Source organism: Cyprinodon variegatus, unplaced genomic scaffold (assembly GCF_000732505.1).
Source record: "Cyprinodon variegatus isolate N-32 unplaced genomic scaffold, C_variegatus-1.0 Scaffold173, whole genome shotgun sequence".
NCBI classification, from domain to species: domain Eukaryota; kingdom Metazoa; phylum Chordata; class Actinopteri; order Cyprinodontiformes; family Cyprinodontidae; genus Cyprinodon; species Cyprinodon variegatus.
Window position 1 is genome coordinate 58,401 of NW_015150626.1, and position 14,009 is coordinate 72,409.

Consider the following 14,009-nt stretch of genomic DNA (forward strand, 5'->3'; position numbering starts at 1 on the left):
GTTTAAGTGCGCCTTATAGTCGTGAAAATACGGTAGGTCAAAACAGAGCTCAATTCAATTCAATTGGAACTGCCACAATGAATGAACAAACAAAAAAGGGTTGCAAATAAGAATTTCACTTTAGTCAGAAGCTTGTCGACATAGAAGTATAACAACAGACAGTGGTGTACAAAAAAATAAAATAAAATAAACAGAAAAGCGCCTTTAAATTCCCAATGACTTTGCTTATCAGTTGTTCCCTTTTTTTTTGGTGATCAAGTCTGTCTAATGGAGTGCACTCCTTAATTATGTTTCCAAGTTCAAACAAGTATCAATGCAGATTGCTTGGTAAAATCCTACCATAGCAGATAGTCCATCTGCTATTTGTTATGGTGTATATAGCCTCTGGTTCTATGACTCAGTTGGGTTGGCTCGCCATCAAACATATTCTTCTCCATGGATCTTGACCATACCCCAAAAGACCTGACCGATTTGCATATGCACTGAAAGAGAGTGATGTCACAGCTCAATCCCTGCGCGGTCAAAAGGCTTCTCCGTCGCCATCGTTGTGGGGTTTGTTACTCTACTCCAAAGTGGCACTGGACTCCTCCTAAGTCGCACCACTATAGACAACAACCGAATATTTAGCTTAGGTCCCATCACGCATTTGCTTTTCCTCCACTAAAGGTATTGTGTGGTCTCTCTGTGCTCGGCTTCAGACAGACAAGGAAATATAGAAGTAGCACGTAGGAAACCATGGACCGTGTGTGACATGTAACTGGCTGCTGCATGTGTCCAGGAATTCTGCTTAACCCTTTAAAGCCCAATCCAAGAATAACACAAAACAGAAAATTACTTTTTTTGGTTCGAATTCCTTATTTGCCCTTTTAGCAAAATATGTAAAAAGAAAAAACAGAAATACATTTTTGATATTAATAATTTATTACTATGCGATAGGGTTGTCAAAAGTATCGATACTCAAAAAAGTATCGATACTGAAAAGTTGTATCCGGATACAATACTCATTTTCAAAAGTATCGATACAGTGCCACCACCAGTGGCACCTAAACAGTCATTCATCTAAAGTGCAGAATAGAGGACAATGCACTTTCTGAACACTGTGTGATTGAATAATTCTGTGCACTTTTCGGTTTCAGACTGTTTTCTGTTTCTTAACCGGTTTGGCTAGTGTCATTGTTATGTGTGTAAAGCATAGCCAAGGAAGGAACACTTAATTTTAATTTGTAAGTTTTTTATCAAGCTTGCTTAATATTGTGCACAGCATACAACCTCAAAATATTGTTTATTGTATTTATTTATGTATTTATTGTATTTTGTTTATTAATGAAAAAAATTCTGTTGAATTTTGGAGTCTTTGTTTTTATCCTTGTATCGAAAATGACATTGAGTATCGAATATTTTACTTAGTATCGGTGTCGAGTTGAACTATGCGATAAGTCAAGATTATATTTTGTGTAGTCTAATACTGGCTGTTATCAGGTATATCTGATTGTGTACAATAGGATTTTGAGCAAAGTTTTTACCATTAAATTATGCAATAGGTGTCAGATGCAAAACATTTCAGAAACCGTATGTATCAAATACGATACATTTGGCATTATAGGGTTAATTAGCTGACTCACTTTATATGACTTATATTTCTTTTCTTAATATAAAATTGAAAACATTTTAAAATAAAACAAAAGATTAGCTATGAAAATAAATAATTTTAGCAATGAAAACGTGTGCAAAATAAAAATTATAAAACTTTTAACATTCATGTAGAAATAATTTACTTTGAACCAAATCTATTAGTTAAACCAGGTTTGTACTACTGCTACAACACATTAACACTACCCAGATAGTTGTGTGTTGAACAAATGCAGTCAAGCTAAGCGATAAGATAAGATAGATACGATTGTGTCATCTGTAAACATGTATTGTCATACTACATGAGTATTTTCTCTAGTTTTTGATAAGAAGAAAAATTGAGTTGTTTAGCCGATGAACTTAGCACTGCTTTTGCAGTGCAGGTCAGTTTGTCTGCTAAGGTCCCTTACTTAGAGGAGCAACCTCTTAGGGCAACAGAGTGAGAGCAAGGTCAACGGTTAGCAAAGCTGGGAGGAAGCGATGAGGGAGGATGCAATATTTTTGAACAAAAAGACAAGTTTCTATTGCTCTGTCTGGTCCTGGTTGAGGGATTATGGTGTGAGGTTCCATCACACCCTTTGTTGGCTTGTTTCCAGATATTATCTTTAAGTGTGAGCCCAGCTCCAGTCTTCCCTTTTTCCATTTCCCTCTTCCATTCTCCCTTTTGTGTATGAAGTCAGTGGTGTGAGTCATCCCGGGCTGCTTGGGGAGTGATTTAATTGCTCTCTCCCCTCCTCCTTTTAACATGCAATCCTCGAAGTGGGCTGTCACTGACCCCTCTGCTCATACAAAAACCCTAGCGCAGCAAATGTTGGGCCACCCTGAAACTGTGAAAATATGCTCTTGAGAAATTTGTTTAATGTGCCCTGCAGCGAAGAAACAATGCTGCTTCTGCTTTGCTTTGCTGCGATAACCTTTCCATATTGTGCAGCCCTGCTGAGTGAGTGTGAGCACAATATGGGGAGATTACCCCCTCAGCAGCAGAGGAGCTTTTGTAATTGGAGTTTAAAGGCAGGGAAAGCCTTCTGTTCTTTTTACTGTAGAAGTCAGTGAACTGATTTGTGAGTTTGTACGTGGATCCTATAGAAACTGTGACTGAAGTTAAAAACCCATCCATTTGAACCTTCAAGCTAGTGGCACACTGTTTTATTTCCATCCGCCTTTTCTTTTGTAACCCCTCTGTTTTTACATTTCGATAACAAGATGTTTTCTTGCTTTCCATAAAAGCGTATCACCCATGCTGTGAGCTTCTCATACTTCATCGTACTGACATCTGTGCTTTTCTATTTCACCTCTCTGCACTTGCGAGGTGAGACATGAGGGGGCACTGTTCTCACAGGCTAACGGGTTGGTGCCGGTGGGGGTGTGAATCAGAGGAGAGAAGCCTCATGTAGGAATTGGCTGAATGTGATTGAAAATAGGGGTTTGCCTTGACTTGGCAATACCCATCTGTATGAACCCTCTCAGATGAAAGAGCTGTTTGTTGTTAATAGGGGAAGTAATTCTTGCACCTCTGCTGCAGCCGGATCTCCTTCACAGGAAAGTAGTTCAACGCTGACATTGGTTCTGTGATGGACAGAGCTCAAAATGGGGTGAGGAGGCTAAAATGCCAGCGTGATTATAACAATTAGAGAGGCTGAGGATGAAGTAGACCACATTGCTCCGGGGTGCCTGAGTGGAATTTTTCTCCCCTGTGATGCTGATGAGTGTCTCAGAGTTGTATAACAGCAGACAGGGATCAATGGAGAATGCTGACTCTTGAGAATACTATGAATGTACTCTAGCCTGTTTGAGATGGCTACTAATCTACAATGATTATGCAGCGTGGACTGCGCTCTTGGCCCAGTCTAGACGAACAGCACACAACAGGATGCTCATGCACATGGATGGATGAGAGGAAAAAATCAGCCAGAAAGCAAAAAAAAAAAAAAAATGCACACAAAATAATGCCTATGTAGAGTGCCTTAAAATAACATGTGTTATAAATTTTTGCTATATTAATAAACTGAATTGAATAGAGAAATAAAACATGTAAAATGCTTTTGCTGTGTTTCTCTTCCTCTTCTACCGCCCCAGTCTCTTTTTTTTTCATCTTTTTTGCTAGATTTAACCAAAGATTAAAGTAAAGCCAAACAGATGTTGCCTCTGTTACTGAGTTTTACGGCGCTGAGCCATCACCAGGAGGCAAAGCTTTCAGGAACGCAAGAAAAGTCCCGATGCTTACTTTTAGATCCCCTCACTTCTTGCCGCTCGCACTCATTTCCGCTTACCCTGTTCATGCTACTGCGCTGCACAAACAAATGCTGCGTTTCTAAAGCAGCCAAAGCATATATTTCCAAATGGCACTCTGATTTTATTTTCAAAGCCTTCCAGATATGTGTAGGCGTCAGGCAGTTAAATGTGAAAACTACACACCAGATTAAAGCTTTGATTCAAAGAATACTGTATGTTTATACTATGCCTGGGCATGGTAGCATTTGGGAATATACATTTCTTTTTTTTGTGTGTTTATTTTGAATTCATAAGGAAAAACTCAGGTAGAAGTGTAAATAAACTTATGAAGTAAGATTTCATACTTGTTTTTTTTCCATGCATCTTTTTACCATCTGTTTAATTTGCTCATTAATTGTTTAAATCTCTGTATGTCCCACATCTTGTTTTTCAGCTAAGCTGGAGCTGCAAGTGCCAGACCAACCAGTCGTGGCATTGCATGGCGAGGATGTTACCCTTAACTGCTCCTTCAGCCACACAAGTCCCTTCAACTTATCTGATGTGAGCATATTCTGGCAGCTGACAGACACCAAACGCAGCGTCCATGCATTCTGGATGGGGCAAGACCAGCTGAAGGAACAAGCAGAACGCTACGCCAACCGTACGGTCCTGTTCCCTGCCCAAATGACCATGGGCAACGCTTCACTCCTACTACGAAAGGTGGTGGTTGCTGATGAAGGCAGCTACACCTGTTTTGTAAGAGTGCAAGATTACGACAGTGCTGCTTTGTTTCTGCAGGTGGCTGGTAAGTCAGCCTGTTTGATCACTCACAGATGGTGTGAAAAATAAAACAAAACGTGTTCTTTTAGAAGCAGTTTGATTCCACATAACCTGGAGATCTAGATTAAAGAAAATATTTATAAAAAAAATCGAGACGCAGACTATTATATTAGTCTGTGTGGGTATCTGACCAAAATCAGATGCAGCTTTGGCTGTTGCATTCTGAACAGTTACACTTAGCTGGTAACAAAAGGCGTGCAGCAATGCAGGACATCACTAGTCAAGGGTTGCCATTTTTATTCTTTTACTCCTTTCTGTTTCAAGGAACTCTTATTTGGAACACAGGGAGGGAATTCTGTGTTTTGGATGAAAGTCCTGATAAACATTTTCAATGATTTGGCAATAGAAAGGGACGAGGCTCAACTCCGGCTGCACTGATCCATCATCTCCTTCTTTACTGATTATCTTTGGGGATCAGTCTTTTTACATGGGAACAGCAAACAGAATGCCTTCCATGAGACCCCACCAAACATTAAACCATCACCAAAGTATAATACAAAACACCACTCTGTCTACAAAACATGCTTCTCAGCAATGTTTATTATCTGTTTTTATATTTGGCTATGCATTGGGTCTTGTATACTAACAGGCTTCCACATTTTTACTCCAGAAAAGTTCAAAAACAATCCACTGGACTTTGTTTCTGAGTTTGAAGACATTTAGCTTCGTTTAGCTTTTTCAGTTCAAAATGTTAGAAATAGCGTTGAGTTCGAGGCTTTATGCAGTAGCCCATCAAAGACTTGTTTTTGTTTAGAAAACATAAAAATAGAAATGGATGAATGGGTCCACTCCTTTGGACCCTCTGTTTAAGGTTAAACCAACCTTAAACAGATGGAGTGGACTCAGATTTCAGCTTTCAGTAATCTACAATGTTGCAATTGAGTTGATCCCTTACCGCTATCATCGCAACCCCAACCCCTTCACAGGAGAACAAAAGACCTTGCCTGTTCAGCCAGGCAAACAATTCCCTTGAACAACCCCCCTTTCAGAGACATAGACAGGTATGGGGCTTTGCAGGCTATCAAAAGAAGCCAAATGACCCCCATTCCAAAGGGCGGACCCATTCGTCTGTTTCAATTTGCATGTTTTTTAAACAAAAACAAAGGCTTTGCTGGGCTACTGTATAAAACCTCCAACTCAATGCTATTTCTGACATTTTGAGTTGAAAAAGCTTCCTGCATGAAATACAAAACGACTTCAAATTTGGAAACATAGTCCAGTGGATTGTTTTTTTTTTTTTTTTTACTTTTTTGGAATGATTATGATCTGGATGACTGAGAATCTTCACCAGCATTCACCAATTTTTAGCTTACTGGAAAGGGAGATTGGAGTTGCACATCAATTCTTACAAAAATGGGGATCTAAATGAGATAATGAGATTCTGTAGTAGGAGAGAGATAGAAATGGCCACTGATATTTACCAAAATATCCATGTGTTTCGTTTTTTTTAAGGGTTTGGCTATTTGTGTAATGTTTGACAATGCATGCTACTCAACAAATATACATAAAAATACTACATAAATATAGTAATACTATACTCCGTTTTAGATATTTCTTAGTAGTTCCACATTGTGGAACTGTATATTGAGCAAATTGTGATTTTGATCTCCAGTGTAATTGTTAGATATTCACAACAAGTGTAANAAAAAATGCACACAAAATAATGCCTATGTAGAGTGCCTTAAAATAACGTGTTATAAATTTTTGCTATATTAATAAACTGAATTGAATAGAGAAATAAAACATGTAAAATGCTTTTGCTGTGTTTCTCTTCCTCTTCTACCGCCCCAGTCTCTTTTTTTTTCATCTTTTTTGCTAGATTTAACCAAAGATTAAAGTAAAGCCAAACAGATGTTGCCTCTGTTACTGAGTTTTACGGCGCTGAGCCATCACCAGGAGGCAAAGCTTTCAGGAACGCAAGAAAAGTCCCGATGCTTACTTTTAGATCCCCTCACTTCTTGCCGCTCGCACTCATTTCCGCTTACCCTGTTCATGCTACTGCGCTGCACAAACAAATGCTGCGTTTCTAAAGCAGCCAAAGCATATATTTCCAAATGGCACTCTGATTTTATTTTCAAAGCCTTCCAGATATGTGTAGGCGTCAGGCAGTTAAATGTGAAAACTACACACCAGATTAAAGCTTTGATTCAAAGAATACTGTATGTTTATACTATGCCTGGGCATGGTAGCATTTGGGAATATACATTTCTTTTTTTTGTGTGTTTATTTTGAATTCATAAGGAAAAACTCAGGTAGAAGTGTAAATAAACTTATGAAGTAAGATTTCATACTTGTTTTTTTTCCATGCATCTTTTTACCATCTGTTTAATTTGCTCATTAATTGTTTAAATCTCTGTATGTCCCACATCTTGTTTTTCAGCTAAGCTGGAGCTGCAAGTGCCAGACCAACCAGTCGTGGCATTGCATGGCGAGGATGTTACCCTTAACTGCTCCTTCAGCCACACAAGTCCCTTCAACTTATCTGATGTGAGCATATTCTGGCAGCTGACAGACACCAAACGCAGCGTCCATGCATTCTGGATGGGGCAAGACCAGCTGAAGGAACAAGCAGAACGCTACGCCAACCGTACGGTCCTGTTCCCTGCCCAAATGACCATGGGCAACGCTTCACTCCTACTACGAAAGGTGGTGGTTGCTGATGAAGGCAGCTACACCTGTTTTGTAAGAGTGCAAGATTACGACAGTGCTGCTTTGTTTCTGCAGGTGGCTGGTAAGTCAGCCTGTTTGATCACTCACAGATGGTGTGAAAAATAAAACAAAACGTGTTCTTTTAGAAGCAGTTTGATTCCACATAACCTGGAGATCTAGATTAAAGAAAATATTTATAAAAAAAATCGAGACGCAGACTATTATATTAGTCTGTGTGGGTATCTGACCAAAATCAGATGCAGCTTTGGCTGTAGCATTCTGAACAGTTACACTTAGCTGGTAACAAAAGGCGTGCAGCAATGCAGGACATCACTAGTCAAGGGTTGCCATTTTTATTCTTTTACTCCTTTCTGTTTCAAGGAACTCTTATTTGGAACACAGGGAGGGAATTCTGTGTTTTGGATGAAAGTCCTGATAAACATTTTCAATGATTTGGCAATAGAAAGGGACGAGGCTCAACTCCGGCTGCACTGATCCATCATCTCCTTCTTTACTGATTATCTTTGGGGATCAGTCTTTTTACATGGGAACAGCAAACAGAATGCCTTCCATGAGACCCCACCAAACATTAAACCATCACCAAAGTATAATACAAAACACCACTCTGTCTACAAAACATGCTTCTCAGCAATGTTTATTATCTGTTTTTATATTTGGCTATGCATTGGGTCTTGTATACTAACAGGCTTCCAGATTTTTACTCCAGAAAAGTTCAAAAACAATCCACTGGACTTTGTTTCTGAGTTTGAAGACGTTTAGCTTCGTTTAGCTTTTTCAGTTCAAAATGTTAGAAATAGCGTTGAGTTCGAGGCTTTATGCAGTAGCCCATCAAAGACTTGTTTTTGTTTAGAAAACATAAAAATAGAAATGGATGAATGGGTCCACTCCTTTGGACCCTCTGTTTAAGGTTAAACCAACCTTAAACAGATGGAGTGGACTCAGATTTCAGCTTTCAGTAATCTACAATGTTGCAATTGAGTTGATCCCTTACCGCTATCATCGCAACCCCAACCCCTTCACAGGAGAACAAAAGACCTTGCCTGTTCAGCCAGGCAAACAATTCCCTTGAACAACCCCCCTTTCAGAGACATAGACAGGTATGGGGCTTTGCAGGCTATCAAAAGAAGCCAAATGACCCCCATTCCAAAGGGCGGACCCATTCGTCTGTTTCAATTTGCATGTTTTTTAAACAAAAACAAAGGCTTTGCTGGGCTACTGTATAAAACCTCCAACTCAATGCTATTTCTGACATTTTGAGTTGAAAAAGCTTCCTGCATGAAATACAAAACGACTTCAAATTTGGAAACATAGTCCAGTGGATTGTTTTTTTTTTTTTTTTTTACTTTTTTGGAATGATTATGATCTGGATGACTGAGAATCTTCACCAGCATTCACCAATTTTTAGCTTACTGGAAAGGGAGATTGGAGTTGCACATCAATTCTTACAAAAATGGGGATCTAAATGAGATAATGAGATTCTGTAGTAGGAGAGAGATAGAAATGGCCACTGATATTTACCAAAATATCCATGTGTTTCGTTTTTTTTAAGGGTTTGGCTATTTGTGTAATGTTTGACAATGCATGCTACTCAACAAATATACATAAAAATACTACATAAATATAGTAATACTATACTCCGTTTTAGATATTTCTTAGTAGTTCCACATTGTGGAACTGTATATTGAGCAAATTGTGATTTTGATCTCCAGTGTAATTGTTAGATATTCACAACAAGTGTAATGAATCTGTGTTCTGTGTGTAAAATATCTAATTGGAGTACTAGAACTTTAATGAACTGATGAGTTTTTTTTAAATAATGATAAAAACAATAATAAGTTGTATTTCCAAACAAAAAAGAACAAATTTTTGATTTTCCCATTACAATAAACATTTAAATCAATCATATTATTACATTTTCATACAATATTGGAAACACCTTAAACCCAGCCTTTACAGCACAGGGGATATTTCTTTAAGTTGTTCACTAGACAACAACAAATAATACATTTTTAAAGGTCATTCTTTATTGTGCCTCCACTACCCTCTCACAAATAGACACATACACACTGATAGTATAGTTGATTTAGGATAATTATCTCACATACGATGTAAACAGGTAATAAACAGCTTCCTCTAGGCTGCAGAGGATTTTTTTTTTGTCAATACGCGCTGATTGTGGTCCTTGTCATGGTCAATATGTGCTGACTTTGATTATTAGCTGTTGTCACAGTCAATCAACCTTCACTAACATCTTCTGTGCTGTGAGATCACACTGCCCCTTTTCACAGCTGAGAGTCTTTTATTTATTTATAATGATATTGTGTTTCTTCCCTTCATTCTCACGTTTCTATATTTGTTGTGAGATTGCTTCGGATTCTCCCAGAGAGGATGTGTATTGGGAGGTGTTGACAGCTAACATTTTTTGATCTGTCATTGTGTCCTGCAGTGACAAATTGGTTTGATTTTTATGGTGCACATTATTAGATGCTCTATTTTTAGGCTGTGTTTGTGCTTACTGCTGCAAACTTTCATGCTGTGCTGGAAGAAAATAAAAGCAGACCTGGTGGGAATCTGTAAGTCAAATGAACAGCTGGAGTCGGTGCCCATTCTTTCTGCGTGTCGAGATCCTGCTTTATAAAAAGCAGCAATGACAAACTTATTTAAACTCAAGTTCAGCTTTTACCCCTTGGTTTTCTGTGCAATGATTGTCTTCTCCTGCCACCTTTTTACTTGTGTTTTAGCTTGCGGGTTTGTGAAAAGGTGTTACTATACGAGTCTGACAACGGATCCTTCACCTCCCTCCTTCTACCTTCTTTGTGCCATGGGCTCTGTAGTCTCAGATTCCAGATTAGCTGTCTGTTTGGTGTTTTCCCAGGGGTTGTCTGCTCACTTCTTTGTTGCTGTTATATGGCACCACCTCTAGAGATCCAAACCCCTCTGTGGGAGTTTGCTCAGAGGAAGCATCTTTAGAGTGTAGGGGAGTATAGCAGAGGATATCTCAGTCTCCAGGATCTCAAGTTATGTAATAAACTAAGCTTCTTGAATAAAATTAGGACATTTACTGGAATCATATCAGGCAATTTTGGAGGGTTAAACTTACTGCACAGAAACACCAAAATAGAAGATTCCCAGTGTTTGCTGCCATCTTTTTGTCTCAATAATGTAACCGTTTAGGCAACTGTTCAGTCAAAGAAGCTGGAAGGAGGATCCTCTCTCCAAGCTGCCTTTGGCATATTATCAATCTTACCAGTCTTATCCAAAAAAACAAACTTTCATAGTTGAACCAAGACCAATATGGATGGAAAGTGAAACTCAGCAAAGTAAAAATAGATATATTTTTTATATAGAATAGAATAGAATTTAACTTCATCGTCATTACATTGTCACAAGTATAAAAACACAAAATTCACACTCTGCATTTAACCCATCCCCTTAGGGAAAAGTAGGCTGCCATTGTGCGTCGCCTGGGGAGCAGTCTGGAGTTAAAGGAAAAGTCCGGTCAGCAAGGAATTTAACCATTTAATGAATTTAGTGTTAATCAGTATAAAATGTATTTTTCGTCGCGATCACTGAGTCCGGGAATGGACATTTTTGTCCAAATATAGTAACACTTGACTCCTGAAAAGGTTTCCAGATGACTTCACCATTGAAATTCACTAGAGCTATAATTAAACTGTCAATGCCCACGTGCATAGCAGTTGGATGTTGTAATACATCTGGTAAATGTGAAAAAAAAACATTAGTTATTCCACCTTTCTGATTCCACGGACGGGTTCATCGTTGGATTGTCAACTTGAAGGATTTGTCATCGAATTTCTGGCCAGAGGAAAAACATGTAATATGTGGCCAACATTTAGAAGAAGAATGTTTTCAATAATCCGTTACTACATCATCATCAGTGCACTGATCGTCGCCATCATGGATAATAGCACTTTGTGACAAACACCAGATACAGCACTGGGACTTGATCAACAGCCGATACCGCACCGTGACGTCACAAACCAGTAGGTGGCAGTAGTGTTCTTTGATAAACACGGATGCCTCCATTAAAGCACATTCAAATGAAAATTACTCTTAACGAAAAACACTTATCATTTATTGAACAGTATGTAATAATTTTATATTTAAAGTACTTTCGGAAGTTTGTATTTTGATTATGACCGGACTTTTCCTAACCTCTGGCATCCAAGCGCAATGCCCTAACAACTAGGCGACCACTCCCCCACCATGAAAAAAAATCATCTAGGGGTTGGAGACATATATATATATCTTGGCTCAGATATTAAGTCTATCTACAAATTTCCAAACTGTGGTGTTATTTTTAATTTGTAACCTAATTTGAAAAATAAAAAAGGCAGAACTTGGAAATAGGAAAGTGAGATACTCTGACAGTTTATAATGGTGGCTGAACTGGAAACCCATCCTGTACCACTGTACTAAAAGGAGGATGATGGACAGGAGCCTTCCGAATCACAATCCAGCTGCAGCTACCTATAGCTGAAGTCCAGCCACCTGTTCTGTCTTGGTGCACTTAGTTATCTATTGTCCAAGTGTGTTTTTTTGCCTTAAGCCAACCTGTCAGCTGGTCTTACCCATCACATGTCAATCATGCATCACACCTTCAAGCTGACTTACCCATACCTATTCTCTGCTTCTTTACCCCAGCTCCCTACACCAAGCCTGAGGTCACTTTGGAGCCTGAATCTAACTTACGGCCTGGGGATGAGGTGGCCCTGACCTGTGTGGCATATGGCGGATATCCTAAGGCTGATGTTGTATGGCAGGATGGTAGCGGACACAACCTGACAGAAAATATCACAACTTCAATGGTGGCCAATGAACAAGGGCTGTTCACCATGACCAGTGTGCTCAACGTCGTGCTGGAGCCCAACAGCTCTTTCAACTGCAGACTGATCAACCCACTGCTTAGTGAGGAACGCTCCATTTTTGTCACAGTCACAGGTTGGTAAAGGATCTTTTTTTCTTTATTAGCTACTCTTTACTGTTTTGTTGGTGTATTTGAATTTTACCATCACAGAATATGCATGTTTTCCCATCAAGCATGCAGAGGTTCTCATTAAAATGTTGTATCCTTTTGTCTACCGCTGTGTCTGGCAAGTTTCTCTCTGTGGAGTTTAACTAGTTTGTGTCTTTCAAAGCTGCAGTTAAACCACTGGGAATTAAAGACCTGCACACATACACTTCACTAGACAGAACCTTTTAGTTCTTTTGCATGGTTAAGTAAGATCAGTGGGGGATATTTCCTCTAAGCACAGTCAAGCTGCCTTTTATCAAATATTTCAAAAGATTAAAGCAGTAAAATGAACAAATGCACAAAAGGAAAATGACCAGATATTCTCTGCAGCAAGTACCCTGCCACCTGGGCATTGTTGTTATGTGTTTCATTTTCTTAAATCATTTGATACATCTTTAGACTATGCTTCTGTTAGCATCAGTGTTAGGACGGTCTTTATAACCTCACCTTAAGGCTCTGCCCAGCTGTGTCTGCCTGGACCTGATGGTATATCCTGTGTGTTAAATGTGACGAGAATGCCATGTAAGGGTGGGCTAAGGGTTGGTCTCTAATGGGAGCAGCACTGTGTGAAATGGCTCATAAATAAGTAGAGATGGCCAGAGCTGGCTCTCTGGGCTGTAGCTGGTGCTGGTGCTCGGCCTTTTGAGACGGAGGTCGAGGCAGAGGTCACTGAGTGCTGCTCCACTGGGCTGGGAAATAACTGGGCTGTCTGGAAACAGGATGGCCAACTGGCAGGACTGGATGGCTGAGTGAAGTTGGCCTTTCCAACAGTTTGCTTGCCCCCAGAACAGAACAGTTAACCAGTCAGAGGGACCATTGGGGAGGTGGGGAATTATTGAACACACAATGACAATACAAATATAACTGAAGAAACCATTTTGGTGTAGCGTTGCTGCTGTTACTGTCTCTATTCTGTTAGATTGATGCTCTACTTTGACAGTGGTTGAAAGCTACTTCTTTGCATCATTATTGTGCTTTGCATTTTACTGGCATTTATTTCCCTTGTTCAATCGGCAGTTTTTTATTAAAAAACTGAATTGTAAATTTGAATGGTTGATTAGGTAAATCAATCATCCAGTAGCACCCAGAAGAGAGACTAAACCTTTGGTTCTTTGAAATGGACATAGAGGAATTCATTTGCACCCAGAGATATGCTTTGAGGTCTTTATACATTAGAATTAGCATGAGAGAAAAGGTTTGAAATTAAATTGCTCGTTTTTGGGTATGACTGCCATGGGACACTGAAGTGTCATCATAGGACACAGATGCTCAATCAAATATATTACTGCTGCTGTTCATATAGAAAATTAATGTCATTACCTAACGCCTGAGTGTCATGGCCTTCTTATTCATTGGGCGGATATGTTCTCAAAATGTCAGTGAAAAAATTAGATATCACAAATCATATCCTAAGAATTGTTGGCCTTTGTTTTTCTTTTACTTCTAAAGCAATAAGTGTCAGCAGGAAGTTTTTTTTGTAGCAATAGTAGGAGAGGTTTTTTGAGTTAGACTAATTAATTGTAAATGTACCCTTAGTAGGTCTGTCTGTCTATCTATCTATCTATCTATCTATCTATCTATCTATCTATCTATCTATCTATCTATCTATCTATCTATCTATCTA

General features: G+C 39.0%; 1 protein-coding gene across 1 annotated transcript in view; it reads left to right on the top strand.

Moving 5' to 3' along the window:
* cd276 (CD276 molecule) overlaps window positions 1-14,009 on the top strand; it is a 139,052-nt gene that overhangs the window by 38,228 nt on the left and 86,815 nt on the right. Inside the window, exons 3-4 of the mRNA XM_015378509.1 lie at window positions 4,295-4,645; window positions 12,016-12,312. Coding sequence (XP_015233995.1) covers window positions 4,295-4,645; window positions 12,016-12,312 — 648 coding nt within the window. The remainder of the gene's footprint in view (window positions 1-4,294; window positions 4,646-12,015; window positions 12,313-14,009) is intronic.